Here is a 16,040-nt window from a genome sequence, read left to right on the forward strand (position 1 = left end):
AGTCAACAGGCATTATTCGTAAATCACAAAATAAAGGTGTATTTGACCATTATTGAACATTAATGAGGATATTTTATTGTTGACTGAGTGATCATGTCTCTCTGAACAATTACTATTGCTCAAGTTTAAACAATTAAAAACAGTAATTGAGCCAGCAATAAAAGGATCCATAAGTCGCTTCTTTGGACATTAAATGCATCCCATTTCTTTTTTGTTTCAACATTCAATTGAACCAGCAATTTTGGAACAAAATAGTCAATAAAATCATTACAAAAAGATTAGAAATGATACAAAACATGTCTTAACATTTCAACATTTCTAATAAGATAGGTGGGCCTGTCTGCGTTTTTGTAGCACGTTCCAATCTGGGGTGCAGGAGGAGAGTTCAACACACAGATCAGACGCAGCATTCAGACTGTTTCTGCACTTTGTCTTCATTTTTGTGAGCACAGATCTGTCATGTGTCAGAACTGTATATTGCAGACCTACATGCAGATCGTGACAAGGCAACCTAAAAAAAAATCTCTCTTGTGACCCAGTCTTTGGGAAACAATGTTCTATAAGATGATTCGTTTTCCAGTACTTGGCAAACTGTAATGTGTTTAACCTGCTTATTTAATCAAATGCTCAATAAAAACAGAATTCAACAAAACAAAATAAAAATAAAAGGTACACTGTGTAGCTTTTTTGAAAGATTATCCATAGTCCACTTGTTGCTATAGATTTTTTCTAGAATGTTTCATGGCATTACACATCTTGCTTCTTCAAATAAACCTTGACCTGTAACTTTCCACCACCACAAGAAAAGTTACATAGTTTTTGTAGCCTTACAGTAGTCCTATATGATGATATTTGAGCCACAGTTAGTTCTAGTGTCAATCATAGGTGCTAATTATTTCGTTAGGTTAGGTTAGGTTAGGTTAGGTTAGGTTGCTTTATTCGTAGCTGTAGGTAAATTTGTTTTGCAGATTTGAGAGGCAAGTCCCACATTTCACATTTCATTCATCCACATTATGTACAATAACATGTATAAAAACACAATTACAAAATAAAGTGTTACTGTGACCAACAACTGAAGTATTAAATAGTGCTTTTTATTCATTGTTGGGCCGATTTCTTACAACATGGTCCAAATAGAAAAAGATTTACTGTAATTATCCTAAGGGAAGAGCCCATATGTATTTTTGAGCCGATACGATACCTGATATTTGGCTTCTGCTGTGCCCGATATTTGCCCACCATGTCATAATTGTTTCCTCCTTTTATTTATCCTCTTGAAATTGTATTTGGAGTGATTCGTGCATGTTTGAACAATATTTATTCACTTATTTTAATCACTGTGTTCTCCTTTTCATTAGTTTTGTTACATAATACTATATGTTTTTGATTTTAGTAATTACTTGGTCCACTACTTTTTATTTCTACATGATTCATTTTGAGTAATGGTGTCCTACCTCGAGAATAATTTTTGCTTCTCTACCACCTCTGCATATGATTGCCTGCATGTGTGACTGCCCTCCTCGCCCCCCCTCCCTCTGTTGTTTAAACTATAATCAAAAATGGGAAACATGAAATCGAAGCCACATTCCTCGTCTTGGCTTGTCCTGCCCCACGATTCGGGCCCAATAACAATAAACACCAACTTCCTGGACCACTCTGCCAAAAACAGGATGTTTGTAGCGTGCCGTAATTGAACCTCCTTAAAGTGTTAGTGGTAAGGTATGAAAAGAGATGCTAAAAACGCCCATATGTTTGTATTGTGGATAGGCTGGGCAGTGCAGATACATAGAGGAGACAGCGTTATGTTGCAGGGATACAGTTTATAGACAGAATGTGCATATGAGCCAAGCTGAATGGAGAATACAACAGGATTTAGGGAATGTTAATGAGAAGTGTGTAATGATGTAAAGTGAGCACTGGGTGGAGCTCTTACACTTCAAGATTTTTTCCTAGAAAGTTATCCAACGCCTGATTAGAGGTCATTTGAGTTTATTTGTCCGTGCTTGTAAGTGTTGATCACAGTATTTCTAGTCCCAGTGATATTTAGACTATGATTAAACATGAAACAGAGGAGAGAAAAAAAAACTGAATCAGGTAAAAGTTAGCAAAAGAGCTTTATTTTACCAGTATAATCAAAATTATATGTTTTAATTGTTTATGTATACATTTTTAACCAATTAAAATTAGTCACACTAAAATTAAATTCAGAATTTGTTTCATAAGAGAGGCCCGGCCAAAGTAGGAGCAAATGCAATTAACAAAATACAAAAAGTCACAAAATATTATCTTGGGAATTTACTAGGGCTGGGTATCATTCAGAATTTGCAGATACGATACATACCCCGATTCAGTGCACTTTTTATTTGATGTGATATATTTCAAATTGATTCGATACGGTTCAATAAAAAAATAAAGGGTAAATCATGGCTGTGATACTAAAAATCTTTGTTAAACTCTTAAAATCTTTGTCAAATGTGTTGCATCAATGAGTTTCCTCTAAAGGGGCAACAAAACTGTAGCGCTGTCAAAATAATTTAGTAAGATATACCAAAAAATACTCTTTGCGATATAGCGATACAACAGCCCACGATATCAATACTGTGTTATCAGATTAAAAATACAATATATCGATATTTCAATATTTTTGCACACCCCTAGAATTTACAGACAAATTTTCGCATTCATCCTAAGTGCCAAAAGAAACACATCAAACAGAAATCTTCCCATTTTGTTTTAATTATCATTTGCCCTGTAGGAGCCATTATTTTGTTTAATTAAAAGAAATGTATATATACTTTTCTTTTAAAGTTTTTACTGCAAATACCTCAAAAAGCCAAACAATAATCAAAATATTGTGATATCGTATCGTCAAAGTTTTCACAATAATATCGTTGACCATCAAAATATATCGAATTAAGTCTCTTTGCTTAAATTAAGAGTTATGGTGCAGCAACAGCTAGGAACTACATAGACCATGATCCTTTGCTCCATTTCAGTGTAGACTACAAGAAGAAATATCTGTTCTAAGCACTTTTAAGTCATAGTTCTTTGGATTAAGTCTTGTCAAGGCATTTTAAGAGGAAAAAGTAACATATTAACAGTTTTGTTAACCTCCACAAAATATTGCAGTAAATATACCATGAGATGTATGTAGTATCAATATCGTACAGAGAGATTTGGATATTGTTACATCCCTATTTGTGAGCCTCCCCACCACATCGTGAGCTTTCCCACAATATCTTATTAAATATCGTACCATGGGCTTCATATTGTGACTATATCGTATCGTGAGACTTGGATATCGTTACACCCCTACTGAATATATAAACATACAAGATGGAGAAAGTACCATTGAGTATGAGGACTTGGGGAGTGGATGAATAATTCATACAAATGTAAATTCTAGAGTACACACATGACTAATGTATTATGATTATTATTATTATTAATTTCAGAGTGTTGAAGACTAAGGCACATAAGTTTGTAAGTGCTGCTTTTACAGTGGACAAAGTGGGTAAAAGAGTGAATAGAGATGGGGAATAGGGAAGTCAAATACAGTTTGTGATTAAACAGCGACCCCCGGTGGTCAGGGTTTTAAGTGTGCTCTTTCCCCTGGATATTGTAGGTGGGCACATTACCATGACTAGTAAATATAACATATCTAGAATAATCAGATACGACAATAATTAAAATGCTTTTGTTGTGTGTTTACATGCACAAGAGAACTCTGATCAGCAAAAACCCCTGGTGACTCACATCAGATGGTTTTGCATTTCACATTTCAGTAATCTGATAACTCCAGAAATCGGATAGTGATAGGATTTTTGGTGCGCATGTAAAATAATCGTTGTTCTTTGTTGTGTGTTTCAGCCCAAAGCCTGTGCTCAACATTGTTCCATATTCTTGGTTGTGAATGACATTTTCAGGTGAGTTTTACAAATGTATAGTGATGAATACATTTCCTCAAAACTATAACACGATGGTCTTAACATAATTGTCATAACATTCTTGTCTTTTCCAGCTGTGCTCTTAAACAAATGGAAGAAAATGAATCTTTAAGACTTCTCATCACAACATTTACAACACACTTCCTCAAAGAATTGGCAACACAGAAACAACAGGTATGTTTTTTATCCTTATTTTGTATTGTAACACTGATTTCTGAGATTTTTTTCCACATAGAACAAGCAAGGTTTAGTGTACAAACCTTAAGTGTACAAAGGACACTCTCTCTGATCTGAATCTTCTCTACCCAAATATTAATCATTGCTAGTGCAGCCTGTGCAGCTCAGACTTAATTCTAGAGGTTTCCGAGCTTTCACCTGACCTGTCCATGTACTGAGAATGAGAAAAACTTGTAGGTGTTCTCTATCTGCAGGTTAAGGCACTAGCAATCAGTTGTGATTTTAGTAATTTTTTTAATTAGTTAGAGCACAGGCTACACACAGTTCATTTAACACAGGGGTGTCCAAACTTTTTTCATCAAGTGCCACATCTCTAAACACAGATGAAGCAGAGGCTGATCGAGGGCCATAGACTGGTGTTCAGTGCAGTGAATAACTGAAATATGTGCATGTTTAACAGTCCTTTATTTATGCTAAGATCCTCAAAACCACACACTAATTATTAAATATTGGCTTTATCAAGGTAGATTTTGAAAAAAAGTTAATTTTTCATTGATGCAAGGTAATTCAGGCCAATTCTGAGCGCCAAGAAAATTTGTCTAAGGGCCACATTTGGCCCATAGGCCATAGTTTGGACTAGGGATGGGCATTCGATTAAATTTTCTTAATCGATCGTCGGGAGAATTAATGATTGATTATTGATTAATCATTAGCCCGTTTGAGGTTATAATGTGTTTAATGCAGTTTTGCGCAAGTCTCACAAAAACGAAACTTAAAACCGCATCGCTAATTTGCATAAATTAAGCGAAGAAAAAAACAGCTCTTATGCACTGATGTGACACGACTCAGGTGAATACAGGTTAGTGTGACCATATTTGCGTTTGTCAAAACCAGGACACTGTGGGAGGTGGGGACTCGTCATCGACATTGTGCGACTCTCACCTGGCAAAGCTTTTTCCCACTGGACACCGAAACATATGTGCTGTTTTGTACACTGTGCACATGGACTCACACTTGTCATGAACACAACGGAAAGCGTGGAATTTCTTGTACAAGTCATCGTTAAATACGCATTTGCGCTTCGGCACGTTGCAGACTGACCGACTGTTTGTGTTTGCTCGCTCCTTCTGAGTGCAGAGAGACACATGTACGGACCCGTTCGGTCACCCTACGCTACGCACAGCAACCTACATTCAGTTTGTCGATTAAAATGAACATAATCGATGAAATTCTTAATGATCAATTATCAATTTATCTACTAATCATGCCCATCTCTAGTTTGGACATGCCTGATTTAATGATACATTTCAAGATACATAACAGTTTTAAATGCTATTGACATGTGATTCATTGGAAAAGCCATATGCACAGAAGCTTAAATTGGCATAATATCCTACCAGTATAAAATCACAGTTACAGTCTAGTTAGTATGAAATTGGACTCTGCTCTTGGTGACACATTTGCACTACCAGTCAAAAGTTTGGATGCACTTTTCTATTTCATGTTTTTTTTTATGTGGATTGTAGATTCTCACTGAACAGAGAAGAATCCCACTCACCGTTCTACTTGCAAATTGTGAACTTAATTAGGACATCAACAACGTTACGGCGCCAGGGCTTCATCAGGCAAATAGGGGAAAAGCTCTAGGTGGCCTTCTTAAATAGGGTGTGGCAAGCACCCAAGGGTGACAGGTTGTTAAATGAAATGAAAGTTTACCAAAAAACAATCAGTTAATACATTTACATACTGTGTAAAATTTAAACAACCCAGATTAAAACTATGAATTACACATGTAGCAAATAAAACATTTATTCAAAATAACTCAAAACACTTTTTGATTTTAAAAAATGACCTTTATCTTTTGCTTTGATCACACTGCATTGCACTTTTGTCATTTCTGACCCTGACATTCACAGCTGTGAAGTGAAAACCATTTCAGAAGACTGCATCAAGAAGCACTTTGAGAGAAGGCCAAGGGTTTGCAGGCTGTTAACAAAGCAAAGGGCTGTCATTATGTGGATTTGAATATAAAATATAGAAGAAGAATCTTGAGTTATTTAACATTTTTCTTTACTACATAATTCCACATCCCTTAATATATAATTGATGTTTTCTGTGTGTATATAAATGCAGAAAGTAGTAAACATAAAGAAAAAAAATGTATGTAAACAGTGTATGTAACATTACAATAGTCTCAACGCAAATTGAATTCACCTTTTTCAACTAATAATCTTATTTCAGATCCAACATTTCTTTCTGACCGTTTTAGACTTCTGTAGGCTCCATGCTACACATACATACATCATAGTTATGTCATGGACTGTCACCCATTACAGCTGACCCAAAATATCAAACCAGATCCGCCCCGTTTGATTTATGACCTGTTTCATGCTTTTCCAACTACCCCACATCTTTTTTTCTCCTCAATTAACCAGTAGATGGCAGTACTACAGTGCTTTTCCACACCACCTGCTTTTAACTGCTGTTGATGCAGGACACTAAACGCCACCTATTACACGCTACATTAGCTGTCAGCACCTCCTGTATCGCGGTTACACAAGCACCCTTTCCAAACAGCATTTCTCAGCCTTTCACTGCCCCGTGATGTATGAGCCAGAGGAGGGCTGGATTTCAATTCATTAAGCAGGGTAGTAAAAAACTAAAACTGCACTCTGTACTACATATTTATTTCAACAAGTATCGGATTCTGGAAAAGGTAATTTTAACATCTGTTAATCTCATGTTGTGTAAAATAGTCTTACAACGATTAATCAACTAATCATCACAATCATAACAATGACTAATAAAAGAATATATATATCATCTTAATAATTAGTTGCAGTCATTCTCTGACTATATACACTCTAAAACCAAAAGACTCTTTTACAAAACAAAGGCCGTGGCAATATTTAATGAAAAATGAAAAAAAAAAAAAAAGATTTTCATCAATAATACAATTATAATAACAAAATAATTTATTATTTATTCATTCATATTTTCTTTTTAGTCAGTCAACGTATTTCAAGCTTTTATATGGTTACAAATGTATTTAAAAAACTTAAATTGACAATAGAAATATTTGTTGACTTGTCAAGTAATCTATAAAATAACATTGCATCCATAACTATATTTGGGTTTTTCATTTGACATTTACATAAAAAAAATCAATAATAATAATAATAATAATAATAATAATAATAATAATAATTAAATTATTATTATTATTATTATTATTATTATTATTATTATTATTATATTATTATTTATTTATTTATTTTTTACTTAAATACATAAATAAATGAATTCATCTTTTAATCAGTACTATTTAAAACAGAAATTTGTCCAATTTACTCCTCAAAAAGTCTGACCAATAGTTTTATTTTAACAGAAATTAATATTATAGTCACTATTATAGTCACAATATCAAATTTAGTTACAGAAGATGTTGCTGTAGCCCAACATTTGATATACATACAATTAGTAAAGGAGATAAGAATTTACTGTTGGACTACAATCAATGTGCTTTATAACAAGAATACAAAAGAAATCATATGAGGTAGTGAGAGCTTTTACTCTGTGTCACTATTCACTGTTCTGAAGCAGAGTAATAAATGTGTTGTTGTTTCAGAAGAGCGTCCCTTTGAAGGCGTACTTCCCAAAAGCTCCTGCGGGGGTGCTGCTGCCTCTGCTGACCCAGCCCTCAGGTCAGTGCAGTGGGTCGACTCTGGCCCGGGACATGGCACAAAGCACAAAGCCTGCTATTGTGAGGAACTGGTTTTGAGAAATGTCCCTCTACTATTCTTTAACTCGGAGTAAACACTGATTTCCTGCGGCAAAATTATCATAGATTTACTAATCAATAATAAAAGTTAATTTAATACTAATACTAACCCCACTCCCAGTGCATACAATGGTTGTGTTTGCTTTACAAATCTGATCATTACCTGATTTCTGGGGTTGTCATATTACTGAAATGTCACGTAAACAGTTATGTCTGAGCTGAGTAATCTGATTTCTTTCTGATTGTTCACAACTGTCCAAATTTTGACTAGAAAAAATATCCAAAAAGGGCAAACTAATGTGGCAAAAACAAAAATTAAATGTTAAAAGGCCCATATTACACTGTGTTCTGATCTGTTACTATGTTAGTTCCTCATCAAAAACGTACCTAGAGTTATGTTTTGTTTCATTTACACATGTTTAACGTAAAACCGTGCATGTTTAGGCTGAGTTCTTCCCTCAAACACTCTGTTCCACCTTGTGATGTCATGTGGTAATACAGGAAGTGCTCTGTTGTGTTTTAAAATGCAATACACCTTCATAAGAATCATTTGGAAAATTTCAGCTCTGGAATGAGTAATTTAAAGGTAAAAGGTAGTTGTTAACTTGAAAATGACTGCTTCATCACAGAGTGGAAGAACATTTTGAGCTTTGGAGATGTAGACAACTCCAGGTATTTTTTTGACGAAGAAACAACTTTATAACATGGATCAGAAAATAGCGTAATATGGGCCCTTTAAGGTTCAGAGGTGCATGTTTTTAAACCGTAATTGGGATCTGGTGAATCTTCTTTTCCATCTGAACTTCTAATATGACCAGGGTTTAATTACAAGTCTCAAACAGGATAAATATGACTAGACATGAGTCCCTTTGACATTTGGTATAATTTAAATGCTTTGTGACTTATCCTCTATTTTAGCCATTATGAGGGCACATACATTAACAAAGGAGCAAGCAGACGACATCACAGACGGCTGACCTGGATTAACTTTCATAATAATAACTATATAGCTTTTTTTTCTATTGCAGCTAGGAAACAATCTCCTTTTCTAAAATAATTTAATTTATAGTTTAATACATGGGTTACAATAGCTATACTTTTTTTTTTTTAACAAAATAAAAAACTAATAATTTCTATAATATTTGTTAATATTAATAATAATTATTATAATAATTTGCTATATGATAATTATTTATTAAAATTATGATTATCTCTTTGAAGGGCCCATATTACGCTGTTTTTGATCTATGCTATAATGTTTTTTCCTCATCAAAAATCACACCTGGATTTGTGTTTTGTTTCATTCACACGTTTAATACACTGCTTATTTAGGGTGTGTTCTTTTTTCAAATGGATAACACTCTGTTCCACCTTGTGATGTCATGCGGTAATTCAAGAAGTGCTCCACTGTGTTTTTAAACTCCATACACTTTCACTAGAATCAGTTAGATGATTTCAGACCTAGAATTGCCAATTTGTATTGAACTAAAGGTAAAATGTTGATGTTAACTTGAAAACTACCTCATTATGACATCACAAAGTGGAACACAGCATTTTGAGCTTTGGAGATGTGGACAGTAGCCAGGCTGGTGCAACCTAGTGCCTCCTCTCAATTTCATTTCTCTCCAGCGAATAGGTCAGAAATCAGAATACACTAGATGGTTTGCAAGCATTTTGTGGTTCTGCGCAACAGTAAACAAAGCGGTTGAGATGGATGTAGACAAAGACATTCATTCTGTGTTGGCAATGATTCCCGAGATTAAGGATTTAAAGCCGGAACTAAGAGAATGTTTGGTGAATTTTATCAAGGGGAAAGACGCTATTGCCCTTCTTCCTACGGGATATGGGAAAAGCTTAATATACCAGTTAGCCCTGTTAGTGGTGCATTAAAAAAGTAAAAAAGTACCCACCTACTGTCGAGCCAATGAATCCTAATGCTGCGAGGTCCGATGGTTTCCACAAAGTGAAACCGGCTGATGAATCGGGCTATGTGAAAAGACTAATAAACCAAGATTACTCAAACATGTGTGAATGAAACAAAACACAACTACAGGTGTGTTTTTGAGGAGCTGACAACATTATAACACAGCTTAAAGCTCACAAGAGTCCATTTTGTGTAATATAGGATCTTTAAAGTTAAGTTTCTTTTAGGTGAAATAGGAGACATAACTGAGAGACGAACATCCACATGTAATAAAAGGTCACAGAATGGCAGCCATGGTTTTGTTAGTCCTTCTACCACGATATTGAACTTTTAAAGTGCAATATTTAACACATTTCTGGGTTTCAGAAAACATTACGTCATTCTATACATCTCTCGCTTAGCTTCCATGTGCCATTGTGAGGACTTTTGCTCATTCTAGAGATATCATATTTAGAATTGAATAGAACAGAATTTTTTCCATCTCTCTGAAACCCCTGGATTGGCCCAAAATATTTAATACAGATGGGAGTAAAAATTCATATAGTTTAGATGCATATTTTTTTTGTTATAAAGCGAGCTCTGGGGTGAAATGATCAGGTTCAACATTTTTCAGTTGACGTTTTTGGGCATTATGACAAAAAATAATGACGTTGACTGGGAGAAGTGGCTCTTGCCCCCGATCTGGGAGTATTACATCATCACACTCTAAAACCTGAAAACCACCAATGGGCCATTATTTTATGAAACTGTTGTTTTTATTGCTGTGTCTATATTGATACTTTGCAGCTGTTGCCATCAATGTTCCCCGGGGGTGTGATGCTAACTGTAGGCACTGCTCTATCTGGGACTTGTTAGACTTTAATCTCAGCTTTATTTTAACACAATCTGACTAGAAAGTGCTTACCTAGTTGGAAATGCAAACGGTGAGCTGATTTAGGTTGTTGAACAAGCCCCTCTTAAATAACATTACAGTCACAAGCTCAGCCCAGAGTTTTTCAGTTAGTCGCTCTCACCTTTTCTGTTAAAAATCAAACATGTAAACAGGAGCATGAACGCTCGTGTTAATCAAAGGCTTCTGAGAATGTGAAGTTAAATTTATTTTTTTTTCCTTTATCTAAAGACATATCAGGTTGTGTTTGCTAATGTGTGCATTGTGATTCCAATGAACTACAGGGTTCCCACAGTCATGGAATTCCTGGAAAAGTCATGGAAATTGAAAATGTCATTTTCCAGGCCCGGAAAAGTCATGGAATTTTGTAAATTCATTGAAAGTTTTGGAAAAGTCATTGAATTTTAGTATCTGTTTTATGCAACTACAGCGTTTGTTAAGTTTTCATTATGACTATTATGATTTTTTCCAAACGTATGTGCCTTTTGTGTAAACGAGACAACAATAAATGCACTGACAGTATTTTGAATGTTAAAAAATTATAATACCAAACCATAAGGTGAGAGAAAAGGGTTAACATTTCATATTTAGCCCTAAAAGTCTGATCAATTCTACACATGTAGGGTGTAAAGTAGTCAGGCTGGTGCCACCTAGTGCCTCATCTGAATTTCACTTCTCTCCAGCGACTAGGTCAGGAATCAGAATACACTAGTTGGTTTACAAGAATCCTGGAAGTTGTAGACCGTGCACTGGCCAATCAGCGAAGAGCTGTGAAGCCATGAGGTCAAACTCAAGCGCCTGTCTGGGTTCCTTTTTGTGGTACAGCACAACAGTAAACAAAGCGGATGAGATGGATGTAGACGAAGACATTCATTCTGTGTTGGCAGTGATTTCCGAAATCCAGGATTTAAGTCCGGAACAAAGAGAATGTTTGGTGAATTTTATCAAGGGGAAAGACATTATTGCCCTTCTTCCTACGGGATTTGGGAAAAATATAATATACCAGTAAGCCTCGTTGGTGGCACATTACATACGTCATACCCGCCTACCGTCGAGCGAACAAATCCTAATGCTGCGAGGTCAGACGGTTCATCAGCTGGTTTCACTTCGTAGAAACTGGCTGATCAATCAGGCTAGCCATAAAGTCATGGAACATTCACTTTCGGTCATGAAAAAGTCATGGAAAAGTTTAGAAATTTTGTCAGTGAAATAGAGTGGGAACCCTGTAACTACTGCACATTCCACTATAGAGATACATGTAGAACAGCCCGAGCATGATGACTTTTTTTTTTTAAAGGCACAAACCAGCTCACCTGTTATAGCTCTTTCTAAATCAACTCTTTCTGGTCAGATTGTGTTAAAACAAAGCTCAGATTAAAGTCTAACTTGAGTAACAGAGCTTCAGACAGAGCAGAGCCTACAGCTAGAATCACACCCCAGGGAATGTTGACGACATCGGCTGCAAAGTATCAATACTCTATGTAATTTGGACACAGAAAGATTTTTTTTTTTTTTTTTTAATATATTGAGTCTTGAATAGTACTGGAGGATGCACAGAGTAGGTGAATGCAGGGACAGTGGAGCGTAGCTTATCTGCATGTGTCCAGACCAGACTGTAGGCAGGACTGAGTCTCATGAATGGAGCCATTTAGGGACAGACTGGAGCTCGGCCACAGCTCAGGGTTAATAATTACTGCCCATGTTTGTGCTCAAGGCCCATTTTTCACCACAGACTTGACGGAAATACTGTACCGTTTGACTTTTTATCATGAGCTGTGGTGTTTTAGTCTCTGTTTAGCGTTGTTAAAATGTAGCCCTGGGAGAAAAGCATGTATGTCAAAGTGATGTGATGTGGGCAGCTAAAGTAGGTTTGATTGAGCAATTGTGGCATATTACCTAATGGAAAACGTAAAGACAGGTTATTAACTCATTTGTGGTTTAGGGCAGTAACATATCGCAATCAAATGCAAGTCGTAATTTGAGTTGGCGCAAATGATCAAATCGCAAAGGCTGCAATTATTTCGGTAATAATAAAAGTTTGTTTAGTTTATACTTCCACAAACATGAAACGCTGGACACTCTTTTTGAAATCAAGACGTTTCGGCCGCCATCCAGAACCCGTTTTCAATTTGATGGTACTGATCTGAGAGACTGGGCATTATAAAACACTGAGCCCAAAGGGACCAGGATGTCGTCATCAAAAACATGCCTGTTTTATTTAGTTTCATTCACACAAGTTACACACACAAGTCCTGCATATTTAGGCTGAGTTCTTCTCTGAAACAGGAGACACTCCATTCCACCTTGTGATGTCATGTGGTAATACAGGAAGTGCTCCACTGTGTTTTTAAACTCCATACACCTTCACTAAAATCATTTGGATGATTTCAGCTCTGGAGTTGCCAATCTCTACTGAAAGAAAGATCAGGACATCACAAGGTGAAACAGAACATTTTAAGCTTTGGAGATGTAGACAGGTTAATTATGCAGGATTATTGTGAATGAGGCTATGTTCACATGACAATGCTCCTGTTTTGTTTTGTTTTTTTTGCCGGTTGAAAAAAAATCACATCCACACACGTGTCAGATCAATAAATATTCACGTCCAGACGACAACGGAGCACTGAGTGAAAACGATGTAACACATATGCCACACCAATATGTGATGCTGTAAACAATGATGATAATAATTTAATAATGCATATCTCATCAACGTTTTTGTTAAACTTTAAGGTAATTTAGCCTATTTTAGATGTATCCCAGAAATATAGCCGCTTTGTTTTGCAAAAATTAAACATAAGTTTTTGTTTTTAGCCATAAGATTTGGATGTGAATTATTAAAATAACTTGGTCTCCAAATCTAACAGTTTAATAACAATAGTGTAATCTTTCTTATTGATCCATGTGCGTAATCTGTGTGGTACGTGTTTTTAGTATTAGTGTTAGCAGCGTATCTCAGTTGCTGGGCGGCGGGAGCGGCTCTGTAGGCTACACCTGTGCAACGGCCTTGCAATCCGCAGAAGCCAGTTCAAGGGCTGCGACAGGGTCGCGACGTCATCGTTTTCCAAAAGCTGTGGTTTGCTTGTCCACACGACATCACAACACCAGTGTTTTCAGATTTCTCCACTCTGGCACTCAAACTCAAAAAACACTGTTTCGCCCACCCAAAACGCCAGCTCCATGTGGACGAAAGGCCAAAACGAATACAAACTTCATCGTTTTGACCAAAAAACTTTGTTGTGTGTACAGACCCTGAAATAAAACACAACTCTGTGCGTGATTTTATGAAGTAACAACATTATAACATGCCTTAAAGCTCACAAGAATCCATTTTGTGTAATATGCAGTATGACCTTTAAACATACACACCACAATACTTTTCCAATGTCAGCAGCTCTAGTGTAAAGCTATAGTGGGTTTAGAAAACTCATGATATTTCTGTTCTGACCACAATGCTATAAATGTATTTACCTATGTATCCTATTTAAGTAACCATTATATTTAAATTAACCTTTCAGAGATGCCTGAAGAAGCTTGGAGGGACCATCTGACCTGGCTTAGTGGCTCATTACGAAGGCTGTCAGAAGAGGAGGAGGAGGAGGAGGACAGAGATGGGACTAACAGGTCGGAAAAAGTGTGATTTTATGTTCTCTGCATTAGCCAATCTGAGGTAGACTTCTCCAATTTCTCCCTCTCCTGGTACTCTGCTCTGGCGCCTCATTACAGACTATTAGCCGGGGCGGGCAGAGCAGTGCAGAAGGCAATTGTTAACCAGTCTGGTGAGAGTGAAAGGAAAGAGCAGGCACACAAAGGAGAAAATGGCTCCAAAATTAGCATAAGGGTTAACACAAGATTTCAGCAACAGTTAATAGGCCCAGAGGGTAACTCGTACTATTCATCATGTCATATTTTAAAGCTTTGAGCCTTTGTCTGTTAAAGGTATTATGTTACATGTAATAGTTGGGTAATTTAAAACTACAAAAGCATTTTAGTTTCATCATATATTACTGACAGTGATCAAATCTGCTTTGCAATCTCTTTGTTAGCTACTTTTATGGAGTTTTTATTATTGTTTGAATTAGGGATGGGCATGATTAGTCGACGATTGGATAATTGATCATTATGAATTTCGTCGACTATGTTCATTTCTAATCGACAAACCGAATGTAGGTTGCTGTGCGTAGATACGAAGCTGCGTCTGAAGCGCAAACACTGGAGTTGCGGCCTCAGTCCCACGTTTGGGCTCTGGCACCTCCTTGGAGATCACTGTACCACTCAAGTGTGTTTACATGCACATCTGTATCCCAGTTTCATCATGGTGCATGTTTACGCAGTATCCTGGTTACTGCAACTTAAAGAGCACACGTACGATCTTTGAAGACATCGCGACACACACACAGAACAGACTCACCTTCATCATCAACATCCCTCTGTCACAGTCATATTCCACTGAGTTGTGTCCTTTAGTCCGACAGAAGCTGAACAGCATCAGCGCATAAGAGTTTTCTTTTTCTCTCTCGACTTAGTTTATGCATATTAGCCATGCGGTTTTAAGTTTCATTTCTGTAAGACGTGCGCAAAGCTGCATTAAACACATTATAATCTGAAACAGGCTGATGTGGCTCTATAGTGGTTTATATGTTGTAAAGTTGAGTTTATTTATGCAATTAGTAATAGTAATAATAATGATGATACTTATTATAATTAATTCTCCCGACGATCGATTAATAAAATTTCATCAAATGCCCATCGCTAGTATAAATATTGTTGAATAAATTAATACAGGTATAAGAGCGTCTCAAAGAAATATAGTCTTAGTCTTTTTAGTAAATCTGTTATGCAAAATTTTTTTTTTTTTTCCCAGAGCTTTTAGTCATGTTTTAGTTGTTTCCCTTCTCATTTACCCTCTCGAAGTTGTATTCAGAGTGATTCATGCATGTTTGAGTAATCTTATACTTAAGATGTCATTGCTTCCATCAACCCCTGTTTTAACGCCCACTGCTCTGTACTTACTTTGTGCTTCAATTACATCCTTTTAAACGGTGATAGTCGTAGGATTTGGAAGCGCCGCAAAGCAATTTTTGTACAATCAACTTCTCTTTAGCTTGAACCGCAGCATTCCATTGGACGAGCCGACAGCTGCACGACTCTTTGTTGTGATGGCGTTTACGGTGACATCTGCTCCCACTGGGCACTGCTCTTTTCTAACTCACAACTCAGCAGTCTTGTTTCTTTTATTAAGTCTTTTTTGGTCATTATTAAAATATCCAAATAACATAATAACATAATGAGCCACAGTTTAGATTATAACTTTATAGCAGA

General features: G+C 36.3%; 1 protein-coding gene across 2 annotated transcripts in view; it reads left to right on the top strand.

Annotated features, from left to right (window-relative positions):
• Nucleotides 1-16,040, top strand: part of fancc (FA complementation group C) — a 63,549-nt gene that overhangs the window by 34,814 nt on the left and 12,695 nt on the right. Inside the window, exons 9-12 of one of the 2 annotated variants that reach the window (XM_055161431.1) lie at nt 3,871-3,926; nt 4,022-4,121; nt 7,753-7,828; nt 14,237-14,342. In XM_055161431.1, the coding sequence (XP_055017406.1) occupies nt 3,871-3,926; nt 4,022-4,121; nt 7,753-7,828; nt 14,237-14,342 (338 nt within the window). The remainder of the gene's footprint in view (nt 1-3,870; nt 3,927-4,021; nt 4,122-7,752; nt 7,829-14,236; nt 14,343-16,040) is intronic. The other variant, XM_055161432.1, reaches the window with a different exon arrangement.

The sequence above is a fragment of the Boleophthalmus pectinirostris genome, unplaced genomic scaffold (genome assembly GCF_026225935.1).
Source record: "Boleophthalmus pectinirostris isolate CB_2022bp ecotype Guang Dong unplaced genomic scaffold, ASM2622593v1 HiC_scaffold_4, whole genome shotgun sequence".
In the NCBI taxonomy this organism is placed as follows: domain Eukaryota; kingdom Metazoa; phylum Chordata; class Actinopteri; order Gobiiformes; family Gobiidae; genus Boleophthalmus; species Boleophthalmus pectinirostris.